General features: G+C 27.9%; 1 protein-coding gene across 2 annotated transcripts in view; it reads right to left on the bottom strand.

The window, feature by feature from the left end:
- LOC103574472 (small conductance calcium-activated potassium channel protein) overlaps positions 1 to 19,016 on the bottom strand; it is a 119,019-nt gene that overhangs the window by 32,809 nt on the left and 67,194 nt on the right. For both annotated transcript variants that reach the window (XM_014441811.2, XM_014441812.2), the window contains 2 exons: positions 4,761 to 5,159; positions 1,500 to 1,595 (listed from right to left, as the gene is read on the bottom strand). In XM_014441811.2, the coding sequence (XP_014297297.1) occupies positions 1,500 to 1,595; positions 4,761 to 5,159 (495 nt within the window). The remainder of the gene's footprint in view (positions 1 to 1,499; positions 1,596 to 4,760; positions 5,160 to 19,016) is intronic.

Here is a 19,016-nt window from a genome sequence, read left to right as displayed (position 1 = left end):
ACTTTATTGTTGATTTATTTACATCGACATAAAAATATAGCCATCAGAAAATCGATTATAATTCAATGTATTGTAAGTAAATGATTTGATATTTGTTTTAAAAAAAAAGTTGGCAAGTTGTTAAACACAAAAAAAGATATATTTATTCTATTCAAAAGACAGCAGGGTGTTCTAGCTTAAAGTTATAAGAAGAGAATTCAAAGAAAAATAAAAAAAAAAAAAATAAAATAAAAAGTAAGAAACGACAAAGTTATCAAGTTTCTTTCGTTAGAATCATGATACGGAACAAGAACAGAGATACAAATAAAAGAAATGAAAATAGCTTTGAGCATATAAAAAGCAACGAATGTCTACAATCTCTATTTTTCATTTTATCGTGTGCTATCACATTGATGTACTTAACTTTGAAAGTGTAACAACGCCTCTTTTATACGATTCCACACTTTACCCTACTGAAATTCGTGTTTCAAATGCTTTGAATCATTCATTTGGTTGCTTTTCAATATTTTAAAAGTTATGCTGATACACGGATGAATATATGATATACGATGGTAAATTTTCAATAGATTCTTTCAACCAACATACATTCGAATTGTCATACGCTTAAAATAAATATTTCATATCGTACAAAACAGGCAACGAATTTTCGAACATAATTATTATTGATTTTATTAAATTTTTAAATATCTATTTTGCAATTTAAATTTCTCGCGGCTTTTTCCGTCGCTGATTTACGCTTTCAAAACATAAATAGAATATTAAATGCGACTAATTTTTGAAATAATTTTCTGTTACCGATTATCAATAGATTTAATTTTTATCAGAGGTCAACAATTTATTCCACCCGAAAAAAAATTTTTTTTTATTACATCAATATTTTGTGTACAAGAGATTAAAAAAGACGATTTCAGATGATGCCAAGGTTTACGCGAGCCGAAGGCCAGGGCTACCAACATATCAAGTCCGAAATTGTCTTTTATCCCGTGGCGCACGCTGTGGTTTCTCTTGTTTACCTACTTTGAGGTTAGATGTCTCAAGCTAGTCAAAAACGGTCAATTAAAGACCAGTAGCGCGGTAATTAAACTGTTAAGTTTAACAATGCGGAGAAATTTGTGATAATTATTTTTATCACATGTTATGTTCATTATACGCTTATTATTATTATTATTATTATTATTATTATTATTATTATTATTATTATTATTATTATTATTATTATTATTATTATTATTATTTGTAATAATAATTGTTTAAGATCATATAAATTATTTATTCATATTTTTATAGTATTTATTTTTAAAAATCTAAGTCAGCAGATTATTTTTACTTAACGAAAATTTTTAATTTCCGCGCTTTGTTTCAAGTTAATTCGATATTATATTAAGTTGTTAAATAAACAGAAATGAATGAATAGTTAAAGTCGCTCTTGAAGTTAAGAATAATAATTAGAGCTAGGTATGATATAATTTATGAATATTTGAGTATATTAACAAACATACCTGGACTTCTAAGGCATGGTAAGCAAATATGAGGCCAAGCAGTATCACAGTTGACACAGAGATTAGGGTTTTAAGTGCAGTCGAGTAAAACGAGGCCTGAAACACAAACAATTAATTTTCATTAGTACTTTTATTATTCATTAAGCAACAAATTTATTAGAAGTTTACATAAATTATTAAAAATTTTAATTTATAAGCTTTTTATTAACTAAATAAATATCATTTCTTTTGGGTTTAAATTTAGGCCTAAATTTTGTGTAAATTTTAATGAAATTTTCTTCCCATGTAAATGACAATCAAATTAAACAAAAGCGGATCACAAAATGTGTGTTGATAGGCAAATAGGACATTGTTTACTATTTCATGTAAATGTCCATATATATGTAGGCATAGTAAGATTGACAGTAGAGAATCATGTGAAAATTGAATCTTGCCCTCTGGCTATCTATTTGAATATCAATAGACAAACTGTCTACAAGCCAGTTTGATACACAGATAAGTTCAAATGCAAGATTCCTCTGAGTGAGAGTTGCCAGGACAGCTAAAAGTTTATAACTGCGCATGTCAGATTCGACCAGCTGGTACATTGGTCACGCCCTTTCAAAATTGATAATAAGAAACTTCAAAGCTCACTTTTATTTATATACTTAATATTCATTATCGTTGTCATAAATACCAACAATTACTCTGAGTACCGGAGCTGAGTCAAAAAGTCGCTTGGAAATTTATGTTCTTCTTATTTTGATAATAAATTTTTTTTTTCTTGATTATTTATGTACTTTTTTTAGTATTTTTATTTTTTTTTTTAATTTTGTTTTATTAGATTTTTTTTTATTGTTCATGTAGAAACTGGGCCAAGGGTTGCTTCTAAGGGGTATACATCAATGTTGATCAAGTACTAGGATGCGCCTGTGCAATTCATCGTGACAAGAATAATTGGCTCACTGAATTATTGAGTAAAATTCTTTTAAAAATTAAACTTGTGTCATTTACATGTTTTATTAACTTTAAAATGTTTATTCATTTAATTGTAATTTATCTTGAAATTTAAATGGATATTTAAAAACATTTAAGTTGATTAATTATAGAGCAATAATAAATTATGAATGCTAATGAATATAAAAGTCGTAAATATATTATTTATTTGAAAATTAGGTTAATTGAGTAATTAGTGAATAAATATAAAAAGACATTGATTAATTGATAAGTTTATCACGTTGGACAAACGTAAAATTAATAACCAAAGTGCACTCACGTGCAGGCATATGTCAACTACGACTAGTCTAACTAAATTTCACTATTCTCTGTTCATTGTTCTCTCTTCAACACTCTACTCACATATGCTGTTTCTGTTTTCACTCTCTATCTCGTTCTCTCACACTTACTAACTCATTCCCCATAGACTCCACATGCTGGCAAAAGCAAGAGCAAGAGCTGGAGCTGATGTTGAAGTTGAACCAGAAGCAAGAGCAAGAGTTTCAAGCTGTTACACTATGACAATAGCTCCCAGGAAACTCTTCTGTCCAAGGAACAGTTAAAATTGAGTTAGATATAAACCAACTTCTTTCAAGGATTTTTATATTATTTTAAAAGTATGAGCTTCATCTTTTTTTTTTAACCGCTTTCTTTATTTCTCCTCTTAAAACATTCAGGTTTAATTCCTTCAATATAAACTTATTTAGATTCCAACCGAAACTTTTTTATCAAAGTTATATATACATATATTTTTATGAAGAAAATTGTTATATTTACAATTTAATTTAGAATGAAGAATGTCAAAGAAAATAATAAAAAAAATAAATGAAACCGAGGACTTTAAATTAAATTCACTAACGACGAAAAAGAAGAAAAACTTTTTTGTAAAGATTTATCATATGGGTTTGACTAGTACTTGAATCCATATATATGTTAATAATGGCAATAAAACAGAAGTGGTCAAGTACGAAATAAAAACAAGAGGATAAAAATAAAATGTTACAATGAAAGAAAATAATGAAACTGTTCTGAATCGGGTTAATTCTTATGTACGAATAATTAATAAAGCTGATATTAAACAGGTAATTGCATAAGAAAAAGAATTGAGCACTTGGCAGTGATTTTGCATAGAATAGATTGATTGTAACAAGTCAGCAATGTTGGTAAATGCTCAAGTAGAATAATCCCGACAAGTGGACAAAAGGGAAGTATGCAGTGAGAAGTTTGTGGAAGAAAGTTGTTGACCGCCTTTGTTTAGTTGAGGACGCTCTCGCAAGTGGTGCTCAAGTCTCTATTCCAAAGTGTGCATTGAACACTGTAGAGAAATAAGTGTTTCCCTACTAACAGCGTATAGATGATCCTCCTCCGGTCTACTGAAGCATATCGTTGACCAGCATGAAACATCCCAATCAGAGCCTGTTGATTAGCCAATTAACTTCAAGGATGTAAACATGGGCACTTTAATTTACCGAGCTCTTGAAAATTATTTAAACCCTAACCCAGCATACTTCGTGTCGGATATTCTCTTGGTTGCGAACTTGCAAAACATTCATTACATCCCATAAATACTCTCGACACACAAAACATGACACTAATAAACGTTACCATCACTGATTTTCCGTAATAAACTCCTATTTTGTGATATAGAGGATCTAAAATAGTTGATTGTATTACAGGTTATGTGGTCACCTAACCGAAATTCCATCAAATTACTGGCAGTATATGGATATGTACATGCATACATACATATGTGTCTATGGGTAAATATACCCACATTTACCTTAAAATCACATCAACGCATGTTAACAGTCCATATTGTCTTTGGGTACACGAATTCAACCGCGGCTACAATGTACGACTATACCATCACTGATACTGCTACTAATCAACCACTTAATCAATACCACCCTCATATCTTTGAAAAGCCTCGATTCTAGAAGCCTTTGAAGGAGGCTAACTGGACTAGCTCATACACTCCTCGAGTTATATATAGATCCATCCAAGTTAATTCAATAAATTATTAAATTATACTAATTATTATTGACTGATCAATATAATGCGCCGTAACGGAAACAAAGAGATGGCTTCTGGAATTACCAACCTTTGAAGACTGGTTGTATGCATGGAAATTTTCGGTTATCTATACCTCTAGCTATATCTTTGTAAGATATTGATAGTCAAAGCACGGATGATTTAATTAAGGATCAGCTGAACAGAGTAGATTAGATGCTGCATAGGTAAATAATAACAGATCTAGTTAATAATTTGACAAATAAGAGTACAAACCTTTGTGTAAACTCCAGCGCTGGACAACTCGTTCTCAATAACCATGACGATGATGCCAAACATACCCATTACGAGAGCGTAATCACTTATACGTTTACGTTTCTCAAACAGAGCCTTTCGTCTGCCAAGTCGGTAGCCCACGTTTGGTTTGTGTTTCGAACAAGGACCGATACTGCCAGAGGGTGCACCTTTCATTGGACCACCGCCGAGACCACGTTCGTCCATGAAACGAGGATACTCGGAGTGCACCCCGACCAAGGCAATACCGGCTTCATCACCGCCTCCAAGGATGCCACCACCGCTACCACAACCACTTCCTCCGCTACCTGGTGCACCCCCAGCACCACTGCTGCTTCTCATCGCCCCCGGGATCGAAAGAGTCGATACTGGTTTCCGCAGCTAAAAAATAAATCACAATATCCATTATCATTACTTTCTGACAATACCTTTTTTTATTTATATCCTAAAGGATAAATTTTATTTAGTGAGTACTTATAAGCTGTGCTACACTAAAAAGACTAAGTGGATTAAGCAATAAATGTGCTTTGTATTGGGTGGCTCTAAATTTAATGCCTTTGCACGCGATTGAGTAACAGGTTAATGTTATTGAATATCCAAAACGAGTAATTGCTAAACTTTCATACACTTTTACGTTTCTTCATAATAAACCAACACTATTTTTAAATAAATAGTTCTGTAACTAAAAAATTTAAACTTACCCTTAATTTTAGTATGACTGAAACATCGATTTTTGACCTATTGGTTTTTATTTTCAAATATTGATGGGGTTTAGTTAAAAAAATAAAACAATTTTTGGGCAAAATATGATCAAATTGTAATACTTTTGATGCTGTGTAAAAAAATACCGTCTCAAAATAAAATATAATTAATATTCATGTAGTTTTTACCGAAGAGATTGTAAATTTTCGTAAAACGGAATAGATTTTTATAAATTTTTAAGATATCATAAAATTATTCCGAATTTCCGGATAAATTTTGGTAACAACTTATTTGTGTGTATCAATTTTAAGCAGAATCAATTAATTGCTTTGTGGGTACAAATTGCGAAGGTGATTATTATTATTATCATCATTAGTATTATATGAAACAAATTAAATATGATCATGATATCTATAGATTTCAAGGAAATATATGATGATATAACTTACCATCTGGTAATATTATATTATTATCTCCATTTTGTGTATAAATTCATATAGATTATATAATATACCTTCTCATATTTTATAATTGTGATATTTATTTCAAATTTCAAATAATAAATCCAATTATTTTAACTCAGTAATTAAGTTTACGTAATGTCGATTGAGTTTTATTAAAATATGTAATAATTGAACCATTTTTAGTGAATTTATAGAGTTTAAATAATTAATCCTATTATTTAGCTTTGAACCGCGAATATACGGATCACTTTGAGACTGTCGGATATCCATTGTCGAATTCGATCAAATAATGCACGGCTGACCGTTTTGCACGACAACTTGATGGATAATGCCCTAGTAATTTCCATCGAACTACGAAAAATTCATTGCTGTACATATTGAGGTAGTTATTTCCGGACAGTCTAAGTCAAACGTTTCAGTAGAGAGAGCACTGTTTATATATGGCAGGAAGCATTTAATCGTAAGCTTATAATGTTTTTCTGCAATAGTACATTTTTAGCAATTTACTTTCCTCACTATTATTTACTTACTTTTCTATTCATTCGATATGCATATCTAGCTTCCGGCTTTTCACGAAGCTAAATCTTTAATCATTTAATAATCGATATCTCGAAATTTGGGTAATGAATATGTTAATTTTTTTTTTAATGGCTTGAAGTCAAAATTTTAATGTCAACAGTAGAACTTTAAAAATTTTTCAATTTCTTAGTTTTTTATTTTTTATTTTTCAAAATATTTGAGTAATATAAAAAATACTATATCGTATAGTAAAATTAATCAGTAAAAAAAAATTTTTTAATTTTTAATTTATGTCAATGTATTTTAATTAATGAAAAATTATCTAGACTCGTCTTTTTCCATGAAATCTTTTTTTTTTTTTTTATAATCAGAATTATTTGAATAATATTTTTTAAATAAGAATCCTGAAAATAAACTAATTAAATTATTAGTTTCCAAAGCATTTATTGAGTAATTAAATTTATTAGTAGTTGGAAAATGATGAATAATAAATGGGAGTAAATCAAGCTTAATTTATTAAATTAGTGCATGATATATTTAGTTCTGTATATGAAGCAAATTGTTTATTAGATTGATGTTACAACAGATTTAATTTAAAGATAAGTGATATAATCTATGATTTTGATGAAATAGTATATTTCATTAATCACACGCTATACCATCATTTGTTTATATTTATGTTTGTGGCTGTGGTTGTGATATAAATTTATTTACTGAGCATTATTGAGATACGGCTAATTTGGAAACATCAAAGCCATGACAGATTATTAATTAACAATTAGTTGGTTCATTAACATGAACATTAGCTTTGAAGAACTATTCACAGTGATCAATATTGGTACTAATTTAACAAACATTTTTTATTCACAATTTATTAATCGTTTCATATATCAAAACATATATAAATTTATATAATTATTATTTATTTTATTTAATCACAAATTAACTTTCATAATTTTCAATTATATTTTCTGCGCTATATAAATATATATATATTAGACTGATTCAAAAAAATCGACTATTTTTTGTTTTCTTCATTATATCGAAAATATTTTTGGAAATGACGAAAAAAAAATACTGTGAAAGTTTGAGCTCTTATTATTAATATTAACAGCTGCCGCATCGCAATTTTCTATTTCCCGTTTAAATAACATGGAAAAATTTATTTTTTAAGCTTTGGAATTTTGTAGCTCACGGTGGGGCCAATACTTTTGAATGTTAAAGACATTTTCTTATGGGAGATTTGACGCTCTATAAAAAAGGTGTCTTATGATTTTTCGATATTTTTATTTCTTCAAAAGTTATTCGAAGTCAAAGTTAGATTGACGATAAATTTTTACATTTTTTAAATTTTTCGACGCAACCATCAATTTTTTCGGAAAATTTTATAGGACCTTTTTTGTAGAGCATTTTATTTACTATAACTTATCTTGAAGAAAATTTTCAATATTTTTCACAAGTCGTAAGTTATTTGCAATCAACTGGAAATCTTCTTAAAAAATCGAAATATTGTAGCTTAAAAGTAATTATATTGAAATTTCCAGTTAATTGCAAATAACTTACGACTTGTGAAAAATATTGAAAATTTTCTTCAAGATAAGTTATAGTAAATAAAATGCTCTACAAAAAAGGTCCTATAAAATTTTCCGAAAAAATTGATGGTTGCGTCGAAAAATTTAAAAAATGTAAAAATTTATCGTCAATCTAACTTTGACTTCGAATAACTTTTGAAGAAATAAAAATATCGAAAAATCATAAGACACCTTTTTTATAGAGCGTCAAATCTCCCATAAGAAAATGTCTTTAACATTCAAAAGTATTGGCCCCACCGTGAGCTACAAAATTCCAAAGCTTAAAAAATAAATTTTTCCATGTTATTTAAACGGGAAATAGAAAATTGCGATGCGGCAGCTGTTAATATTAATAATAAGAGCTCAAACTTTCACAGTATTTTTTTTTCGTCATTTCCAACAATATTTTCGATATAATGAAGAAAACAAAAAATAGTCGATTTTTTTGAATCAGTCTAATATATATACATATAGGTATTATCAGATTTATAAATTGAATTTAATTGTAAAGTTCTCATGAGCTGAGTATATAAAAAATAATTTATCAGTTGAATTGTTTTCACACGTGTTGGGAAAACAATCTGATACGATTAAATGAGTTTAAATTTTAAAGTACAATTAGCGAGTAGTTTTGGAGGTAAAATAGTCTAGCAAAGTTATTTGATACCTGGCTAACTATGATTTCATCATTATATATATACTCAACAATGATATTATTTATTTTTAACAACTTTTAACTGTCGACAATGTTTTTCACTTGATTGTATCTCGTGCAAACGTAATTTAACTGTTTATCGGGTCTGATATTTCTTTATCAATAAATCAATCATTGGCAGGAGAGTATTGCAATGAAATAGTAATAATGATAATAACAATTGTAAGTGTAGTAATAATCTAACAACTAATGAATTAAAATAAAACAGATGAAATTTTTGAGCTATAAATTTAGATTATTTATTTGTAGTCATAAATCCAATAGAATATTTTAACGAACGGAAGATGAAACACAAGTGAGTGTACAATTCAATTTTTTAAACATTCATTTCCACGATTTTACTGGAAAAACAAGTGAATAGTATTGATTGGACTGCTATAGAGAATTATATAGAAATATAAAACAAAGACATGAAAAAGGGGAATAAAGTAACAGGTTATCAGTGTATATGCTTCCTGTCACTGATTTTGACAATTATTGAAATATTTTGTATCAGTTGCTTTTAACACTCGGATTATTAGATAGCAGTTTATGAAGATTAAAACTTTGTTAGATTAATTATAAAAATACTGTGAAGATAAAGATGCAAAGTTTGCCATATGAAGTACCTGCATATTTTTATTATTTTTTAAAATGTTTTTCTAGTGTAATTAATTACTTTTGCAATAAATTTCAATAATATCGATTGTCGAGAAATTTCATCACTTTTGTAATTTTCATAAATGGGGCTCATTTTACCCCTATTAAATTTTTTATATCAATACTTGGGTCACATACTCATCAAATACTTTCTTGATAACTAAAATAAAGTAGAATTGAGAAAAAACAATGACATTTTTTAAATTTATTTCCGGGAGCTCATTTTGTATATTCAAAATTTCGAATCTTATCTTTTGATAGTTGGGTCATATTGACATCGAACAGTTAATTGGGGATAAAAAAAGCTTCATTGATTTTAATCGATGATACAATCTAGACTGTAGCAACATACTTATGCATAACATAGAAAAAATGTCATTTTTCGGGTCGAAATCTTACACTTTATTCGTCCTAACTCTTATTCGTTACGTGTCAGATAAGGAGCGTAACGGGCGATAAGATTAAAAGCGGGCATTTAATTTTTTCCAATTTTGATTCAAATAAAAAAATTTAAAGCAATGAATTTATAAATAGATTCAAAAATTTTGAGCATAAAATCAGCTAGATATCCATAGTATGTTTCAATGTGTGCAGTCGTGTTTGTCTGATAATAGGATAAATCGTCGTGGGGATAAAAGATAGATAGAGAAAAGAAAGAAAAATGAAATGAGTAAAATAACCATTTGAGATTCTCGTGTCTGTTTGTGACGGTCTAGACGTTGAAAATTGCTAGACTAGTTCTGGAAACCACAACGAAACAAAATCTCAGGAAATGCCTTTTCTTCTTGATTATTATTATTATTTTTTAGAGATTTTTCACGTATTTTTTTCATGTTTGTGACGTTCCTCCATTGTCTAACTCTTATCTCTGATTACGTTTTATCTCAAAATTTATCAAATATTTCCTTTTCATTTATGTGAGACAAAAAATATTGAACATAGGGAGAATTAATTTTGAAAATGGAATCAGATAATTATATTGATTGTAACAAAACAAGTTTTCCGAATTACTTTTTATTGTTTTTTCGCTTTGTAATATGGTAATTTATATTCACACACGAACGGTATGGAAGTAAAATAAATATAATGGAATTTTACTCGAACTTTACTCGAATTCATTCATTTCGCAAGATGTGGAATTCTATTATATACATTTAAATAAATTTTCATTTAATATTTAATTGTCATTTTGGATAAAATACTTTTTGGTTCTCAATTATAATTTTCATAAAACAGAATTATTTTGAATTTTTTAGAATTATTATTATTTCAAGTATAAAATTACTTTCAACGATAATTAGCTTTTAAATTTGTCCAAGTACTAATTATCATAAGAATTATATTTTCATAAAAATGATTACTGTAAAATTTTGATATAATTAATGCAGTTACATTTGATTTTTATAGCATTCGTAGTAAAGCACTTCTGATGGCCTTTCTTCCGGCTCATTTTTAATAAAAGTTTAATATCTTTTAAAATATTCAAACGGCTATTAAGAAACTTGACAGATAAATGAAATACATTTTTTTAAAGCCGAAAATTTGAATATGAGAATAAAAATTTTTTTATAATTTATATTAAGATTTATTTCGAATAAAAAAATTTACTTTTTATTGAAATTACAGTTTGGGTATTAAATTTAAATTTATGATCTGTATATCTTTAAATTTTTTCATTAAATTTCATGAAAGTTGAAGTATTGCACTCGTCAGAATTTTCATCGGATTCTAATAAGATTTTGTAGATTTTTCGTTAGGAATTACTTCAATCAAGTAAATATTAGTTAAATATATCAATTCGTTTAAAAGTGACAGCTGTTTAAAATTTAAAAAATGACAAAAAATTTTATTTCCATGACTTCTTTTATAACTTTTTAATGAATGGACTTTGCTGCAGCCGACAATCCATGGATTATTTGAAAAGTATTTCAAAATTTATAAAATCAGCTTCAGTTTTATTTTTATTAATTATAATTTTATCATAAATGTTGTCGACTCTGTAGGGGTTCAATATAAAAATATAAAAATTTGAAAATTAATAGGGACAGACTCGGATTTTGAATACCAAATGACATTTGAGGACTTTTATTCTTATTGTCGTATTGGTGTTGAGATAAAAAATAAAATATTGAAGTATGATAAAAAAGGAGCATGGAAGATATATTACTGGAAAAAGGAGGAATAAGTGAGAAAATTATTCATGTCATTGAATCGAAGAAGTATACGTATTAAATATGAGAGTAAAATTCATAAAAAGATAATCTGCAGCCATGGTAACTTTTAAGTAATCCCATTGGCTTTTATGTAGACTTTCTTATTGCCCTTGCTTTTTGACACCTTACACTTATACATTCAACTGAACCGACTAAAAATTAATCAATCTCCATAAAATTTATAAAAATATATATTTTTTCTTCGCTAAAGAATTTTCATTCCCAGACATATTTTCGTTAACGTAAAAATATAAAAAAATTATTTGATATTTGACGAATTTTTACCTTGGGTCCATAAAAGTTCTGCATTTCAGAGCATTTCTGGACATATATGTCATATACAGTATTTTTAATATTTAAAATGCATCGAATAAAATGTATGCCTTTAATATTGAGTTTGAAATTTAAAATATTTTATTATTTATATTTGTTCATAATTTATCATCAAAAATGTATAATTATTGATGTGGACAGTTTTTATCCGTCACTGAAATATAAATGTTTTATTTTTATCGTATACTTTATTTATTAATAGATTAAATAAATGAATGTGCATTTGAGCGTGTATATCATCCGTTCCGATTGCTGATATCACGAATCGTTTTCATGTCACATGCTGCATATTCGATGATGATGAAAAGTAACTTTACAATGTAATGAAATTTTCAAATTCATGTCATACATTTTTTTTTTTTCGATAAGGAAATAATAATTTTTCATAACAAATTGTCTATTAATGTCAAATCATAATTCATAAATAAATATACATATATATATGTATATATATATATATATACATATATATATGTATATATATATATATATATATATATATATATATATATATGATTTTATTTAAAAAAATTATTAATAATTTTTGTTATAAATTCTGCAGTAATAAAATAAATTTAAAATGAATGAATTCAATGAAATTTGAATACTGCTATACATAAAATTAATTTAATAGCTGTTTATTTTTCCATGCTATCAATTTTATGAAATTGTAGCATTTAATAAAAAATAATTAAATTTCAAGGAAAATCGTAATTACTAACGCGTTTTAATAAAAATAAAATTAAAACTGGAAATTGTATGCTTCGATATTTGACGCTTTAGCTGTTTGAAAAAAAAAAAAAAATAAATAAATAAATTGGAATTCGTTAAGAAAAGATAAAAAAAAATTTTGCATATTTTTTTTACGTAAATAAAAAACATAACTAACAGAAGATTTGCATTTGAAGAATGAAAAAAAATGTATGAACAATTGGTCGTTTTTATTACATGTTTTGACAATTAACTTGTTCAATCACTAAACAACGACATTCTCACTTGAAAAATCAATAAACTTGATGAGGGAGTACACAAATTGACGGAATGAGCGTGATAGAGTGAATGAAAAGGAAGGCAAGCATGCCGTTGGGCGCGGGAGTGCATGGGGTTGACACAAAACACGAGAAGAGACGAGAAGAGATGTCAGATATATGTATATATATGTTGGATGGTAAACTAAAATTTCCATGATGGTCGTATATGTTGCTATGTACAATGTGAAAACGCGTATGTGAAGCGACACAAGAGCGCGTTGATTGCGGAATTTGAAATTTCACCAAGGGAGTTTAGAATTTGACAGCTAAACGATTAAATCTATTCTCGTGGGTTAACAAAATTTAAATGAATAAAAATCCGAGAAAATAAAACCACGTTTAATTAAACAAATAAAATCTATGACAATCGAATACAATCAAAGACTGGTGAAAAAAAAAAAATCTGTTTTTAAATTTACGAATAAAGAAAAATAGTAATGGAAAAATTCAATAGAATTTTTTTTAATTCGTGTTGAATAATAATGAAATATATATGTACATAAATTTGTATGGAATAATTGTAGGGTCACAAGAGGTAAATAAGACGGTTGAATAATAGTTTCCTTTAGAAATTGATGATGAATGTGCATCTTGTTTGTTTAATAGCAATTACCCAGAAAACTTCATGCTTGTCGTAACCACAAACTTCCCAATTCCGAAACGATCCTTTAAATTATGTTAGGTAAATTTACGCTCAATTTGGGTACAGGCAAGAAGACAAATGTAAATAATCAAGACACTAATAGTAGATATAAAAATAATGATAGATATTTTGAGAGTGAAAATTTAAAGGACGAGGGTAAATTTTTTATATTTTTTTTTTTAACGAACATTATGACAAACAATTCATCAAGATCTGATTATTATTAAAGATTGATGTGATCAATAGCTTATAAGTTATTGTAAAAAAATTTCTCATAGCGAAATTTTGTTTTTTTTTCGATAATTTAATTTTTTTTATAATCTCGCTTACTGGTGATCTCATGAATCTGCAGTATGATTAGATATTGACTTTAATAAACTTTTGCGACCGTCGTAAGGAATATTCAAATCAGTTAATTCATTCAGAGAATATCGTTTAATGAAAAAGAATAAAAACAGTTATTTTTATTCATAGTTATTACCCTATTCAAATCTGCCTTACATAAATCCAAAAAGCTCATCAATACTTACGTCTTATTTATTGTCATCATATTCTTTAAGATTTGTCAAAAATTTGAGAAAACAAAATGGATTTTTTTGACAATACTTGATTTTATTCGAAAATATTATTAACCCGTCAGCGTTATGAACATTTTGCTCACTGGACACTATTCAAACTATAGGATGTCGCTGTAGTGCAAGCGAGACACTAAAAATACGGGAGTACTAAAGGGTTAAATATTTTTAAGTGTAATTAGTAATTTTGCCACTATTTTTTGTTTAAGTATAAATGAAAAATGAAAGAATTAACATGCTATAGCTCAAAAAAGTACATTTTTTTCAGGCATCTCCATTTTACCCGGCCCTTCTACAGATGAAAATGTTATATGTGGGATGTGCGTGATTAAAAACAGAAATGTATATGTATGTTACATAGGGTTTCATATCATCTTACACTTGTATTTGTCGAAAAGAATATATATATACATATATGTATATTTGAAGAGAGAATGAGAAAAAGATAAAGAGAGAAGGCAAGACAGTTCAATTTTGACTCGTCTGTTGTTTTCTGTACTGCCCATGGGGTATCTCCTTGATTAAAGACTCGCGTCGCTTTGGTATTCGTAATTACCAGGCTTGTGTTATTCCTTGAAAAGCTCCCCTTTGCATCGTGTAACTTGCTCATTTTCACTTTAATTCATTCATTTCTCTTTACCATTTTTTTCTTTTTCATACCATTTTAATTCATTTGATTTTTTTTTTTTTTTTTTTTTTTTTTTTTTTTTTTTTTTCGAGATTTCTTTGATCAACGGTTCTTATTCAAAAAAAAAAAAAATAATTAATTTGACTGTAGTATTAACGAAACGATCAGAATAATGAGTTTTTTTATTGAAAATATGAACCAGCAACAAAATATTGGAATATAATATTGAGAGGAAGTTCATAAATTTAGTATTTATAAATTAATTTTATCAACATGAAATTTCTCATTCCTTTGAATTTATAATAATAAAGCGAAATTTATGAATTTTTAAAATATGAATTAATTTTAGATCGTTGCAATTAAAAAATTATTGATTATCGAAAAATGTATCACAATATATACTCGTTTATTGTAATTTTGCGTTTAATAATTACTAAATATTTCAATAAATTAAATGAAAATTATTCAGAAATTTGTAGTAAATATTGTAATTAATATCAGACAAAATATATCGAATAACTTCGTTCATTTACATGCAGACGAATTGTAGAGATTTTAATTATTCAAAAATTTCAAATTCATTAAATTTCTACCAAATAATGATAATAATAAATTTATTAAATCATAGTAAGGCGGCTGAGGCAGCCGTTCGGCACGCGCGTGGCTCGGGCGATCCCTGAAGTTAAGTAGTATCGAGCAAGATCACTACTTGGCTGGGTGACCGTTTAGCCACACGTCGGGTTCGAACGAAGGTCTCTGATCGCTAGGTGCGGGATGAAGATCCAGTGATCGGCAAAATGGGAATTTTATCGATCACTGGAGCTTCACCCAAACCGAACTGTACTGGCTGGGTTTTCTCTGTGGTTTCCCTAGCCACTGCACCTCCATTGCACAAGGGAGGTTGCAGGGCATCACCGTAATGATGCAGTACAGTATAAGCACAAGTCGGGCCACAGCCGCACAACGGAAAGCAGAGGAGAAGTAAAGCAGTTTGCGATATAAAGGCAAAAAGTGTAAAAGGCCGTAATTGCGGCTATACACTAGAAAACAATTAAAATTAAAAAAAAATTTTTTAAATTATTAAATCATAGAGTAATCAAACAAGTACTGTTATTATCAAAATCATCAAATTTTATAAATGAATCATCTGGAGAAAAAATAGATAAATAAATAGAGAGAAATTTGCTACTAATAAAAAAAAGGAAATAAAATTTAAAAGTCTTTATAACTTCAATTATGATAAGCGTAATAAAATGAAAAAAAATTTATTCTTCAGCTTTAAATCTCTCTTTTGATACTTTGAGTTATATTAGTCCGCTAAGGAAATTTTTTATGCAAAGAACAAAAAAAAATTTTTTTTTTTTTGGCACATTATATTTTATAAAAAATTTTTAGCTCAAATCTGTTACTCTCATCCCGAAGACGTGACTCTTAACTATAGACTAGTCAGTTCTGTGACGAAGTACTAAAAGAAAATTTTCTAACTTTAGTTAAGAAAAGAAAGAAAAAATTCATTGCGTCGTCGATAACTTTGTAGGATAAATTTTTTTAATAAAGTAACCAATAATGTTTCTGAAAAGGAGATTCTTGAGAACTTTTTTATTTCAAAATAATTTTTAGTCAATTTAATATTTGGAATCCTATATAGTTTTTGGAGTAATAAAAAATCATCTGTCAGTTGTTCTGATGGTTGGATTAAAGTTATGTGGACAGATACAGTTGCCATAACACATGCTATCTGAGCTTTTATGACAAAATCACGTTACAATAAACAAGCTTGTGATATTTTTATTTTTTTTATCGTATACTTTTTTTGATAATCACGTGACACTGTAATCGTGCTTAAAAGAATTGAGGTCAACACAAAAGTATCAAGATATTCTAGTTTTACAATCTATAATATAATATATATATTATAAAAGTATATGTATATATACATGTATACAAAACCACTAGACCAATACAATTTACTAGATTTTATTTTCTTTATTTCCGTTCACTTTTTTATTATCGTTTTATATTTTATTTTATATTTCTTTCTTCAAGACAACGAAAATTTTGGCAATATATTGCACTTTGAATGAAAGAAAACAGTTAGAAATTGAAGGATTTTTTTTAAATCACAAGTGAGCAATCAAAAATTCAAAATTCCACGGGTAATTCCACTGTAATCATTCGATAGAGAAGTAACTACAGGAGAAATAAATTTGTGTTCATGAGAATCGGGTTATTAGTTTTTTCATATCACCTGTAAATTTCAATGCTTGCTTTGCCAGTCGAAACAAGAACACTGCAGACTAATGCGATTTAGCGGGTAAACACTGATCAGTTTCTTCCTTAATGAAAAAACTCACTAGTTTCTACCGCTAAATTAGCTTCTGACTTCATTTTATCTTTGTCAGAATTGAATTTGGTTATTGTGAACCTCAATATTTATGTCACTCTAATAACCAACTAAACTGGCAGTTGTATTTTAAAAATTTCAAAAACAATATTTTTTATGATGAATTAGTTAAATTCGCATATTCAAAATATAGTATTATTTTCTGTTGCATTATCAGTCAGAAATTAGTTTGTTTCGACTGATTCTAGGCATCAAAACTCTCAATGCTGGCAATATGAAAAAAATTGTGCATAGAACGGAATAAAACACGATTTCAGACGTCGGGTGATTTCAGCCTTCGCCTATGGCTCAGGCAATCAACTTCCCCCTCGTTTGAAATCATGTTTTATTTCTTATCACGCAAAATACTTAATTATGACAAAAATTAGAAAAAAAAAATCAGTTTTTCAGAAATCGTTATTTATTTCTTACAATCGATATTATTATTTGATAATGACTGTTTGTAATATTATTTTCAAAATATTAATAACAGATACCAACTAAAGCTTTAAAAGAAAAATTTTTAAGGTTACACGGAGAAAAAAAGAACAGTTACCATTACTGTGCAGAACAGTAATCTAGTCAATTGAATAACTATATAACTATAGTAAAATATGCTTTTACTATACTTAGTCTTTTGCCCAAATACGCTCAGTGTAAACATTAGAAGGAATAATTTTATATTCACTTTTATGTGCTAGTGTTTTTCCCAAAGACTTGTACACAGAAAAAAAAGTTATCTTGAGTCAAGAAAATATTTTTGAAGACAAACGTTTTCGGGAATCAAGCCAAGATTTTCTTGAGCCAAGAGAATTTGTCTTGGTTATAAAAATTGGTCTTGGTCGGAGAAGATTTCTACTTTATCTGAGAAAGTTTAGGTCTCCAAAAAAATTTTCTTGAATCAAGAATTTTTACCTTCAGTCGAGAATTTTTTTTTCTGTGTATGATATCCCCGAGACCTCAGAAAATTCAAAGGATGCTTTAATTTTGGCCGAAATTGTCGTCTAAGAAATCCCATAGAAAATCTAGACTCAGGGCTCGGTGCTGAGAAAAAAAATTTTTCCTTCTATACTGGAGTTGAAAAAGGTACATGTAGCCAAAATCAAGTTAATTGAGTCAAAAGCAAGTCGAAATCAAGTTATTTTTTTGACCTGGGTAATTCTGTTAACTAAAGTTTTTTATCGACTTTACTTTAATGTTTATAATTATAAGCATCAACTGAAAAGTAATTTAAGTTTTGTTGTAAAACTTTTTTATTTTACCGATTCGATTATTTTGACTGCTATCGCGGACAGATGACAAATATGTTTTAGTTCATACTTGAGAAAAATGTATCAAGAAAAAGGTAAGCAAGTAAATATATAAATAAAAAAAATCAGTGCACTCCGTTGCAAAATGATATATCGCATGATATCAAGGTATGAAAAATAAGCTCTACGATAATATATGAGTATTCATGTATCATGTAGATCGTAAGTAAAAAAAAAATATAAAACATATATGTAAAATAGGTTTTCACATTCATCAAATTTTTCTAGATATTAAATTTTGAAATATGAAAAAATGTCAATGTTCATATTGACATTAGTATTTTTATTAATATTCATATTATGAAGAAGAAACGTAGAAAAATGTATGATATAATATAGTGGGTTCGTAAAAATTACATGAAATACGTCGAGAAAATGATGCAAATCTAGTTTTGATATAAACTGACAAAGAATAGCGTGAACTTTACTGTTTCGCGGCACTAAGGGGATTGAAAACAAAGACTAACTGATTATTCATGGCCTCTTAAGTACTCAAGGATAACAAAACTCTG

This window comes from Microplitis demolitor, chromosome 5 (genome assembly GCF_026212275.2).
Source record: "Microplitis demolitor isolate Queensland-Clemson2020A chromosome 5, iyMicDemo2.1a, whole genome shotgun sequence".
NCBI classification, from domain to species: Eukaryota; Metazoa; Arthropoda; class Insecta; order Hymenoptera; family Braconidae; genus Microplitis; species Microplitis demolitor.
Note: the sequence above shows the minus strand (reverse complement) of the source record. Positions and strands in the feature narration are given on the sequence as shown.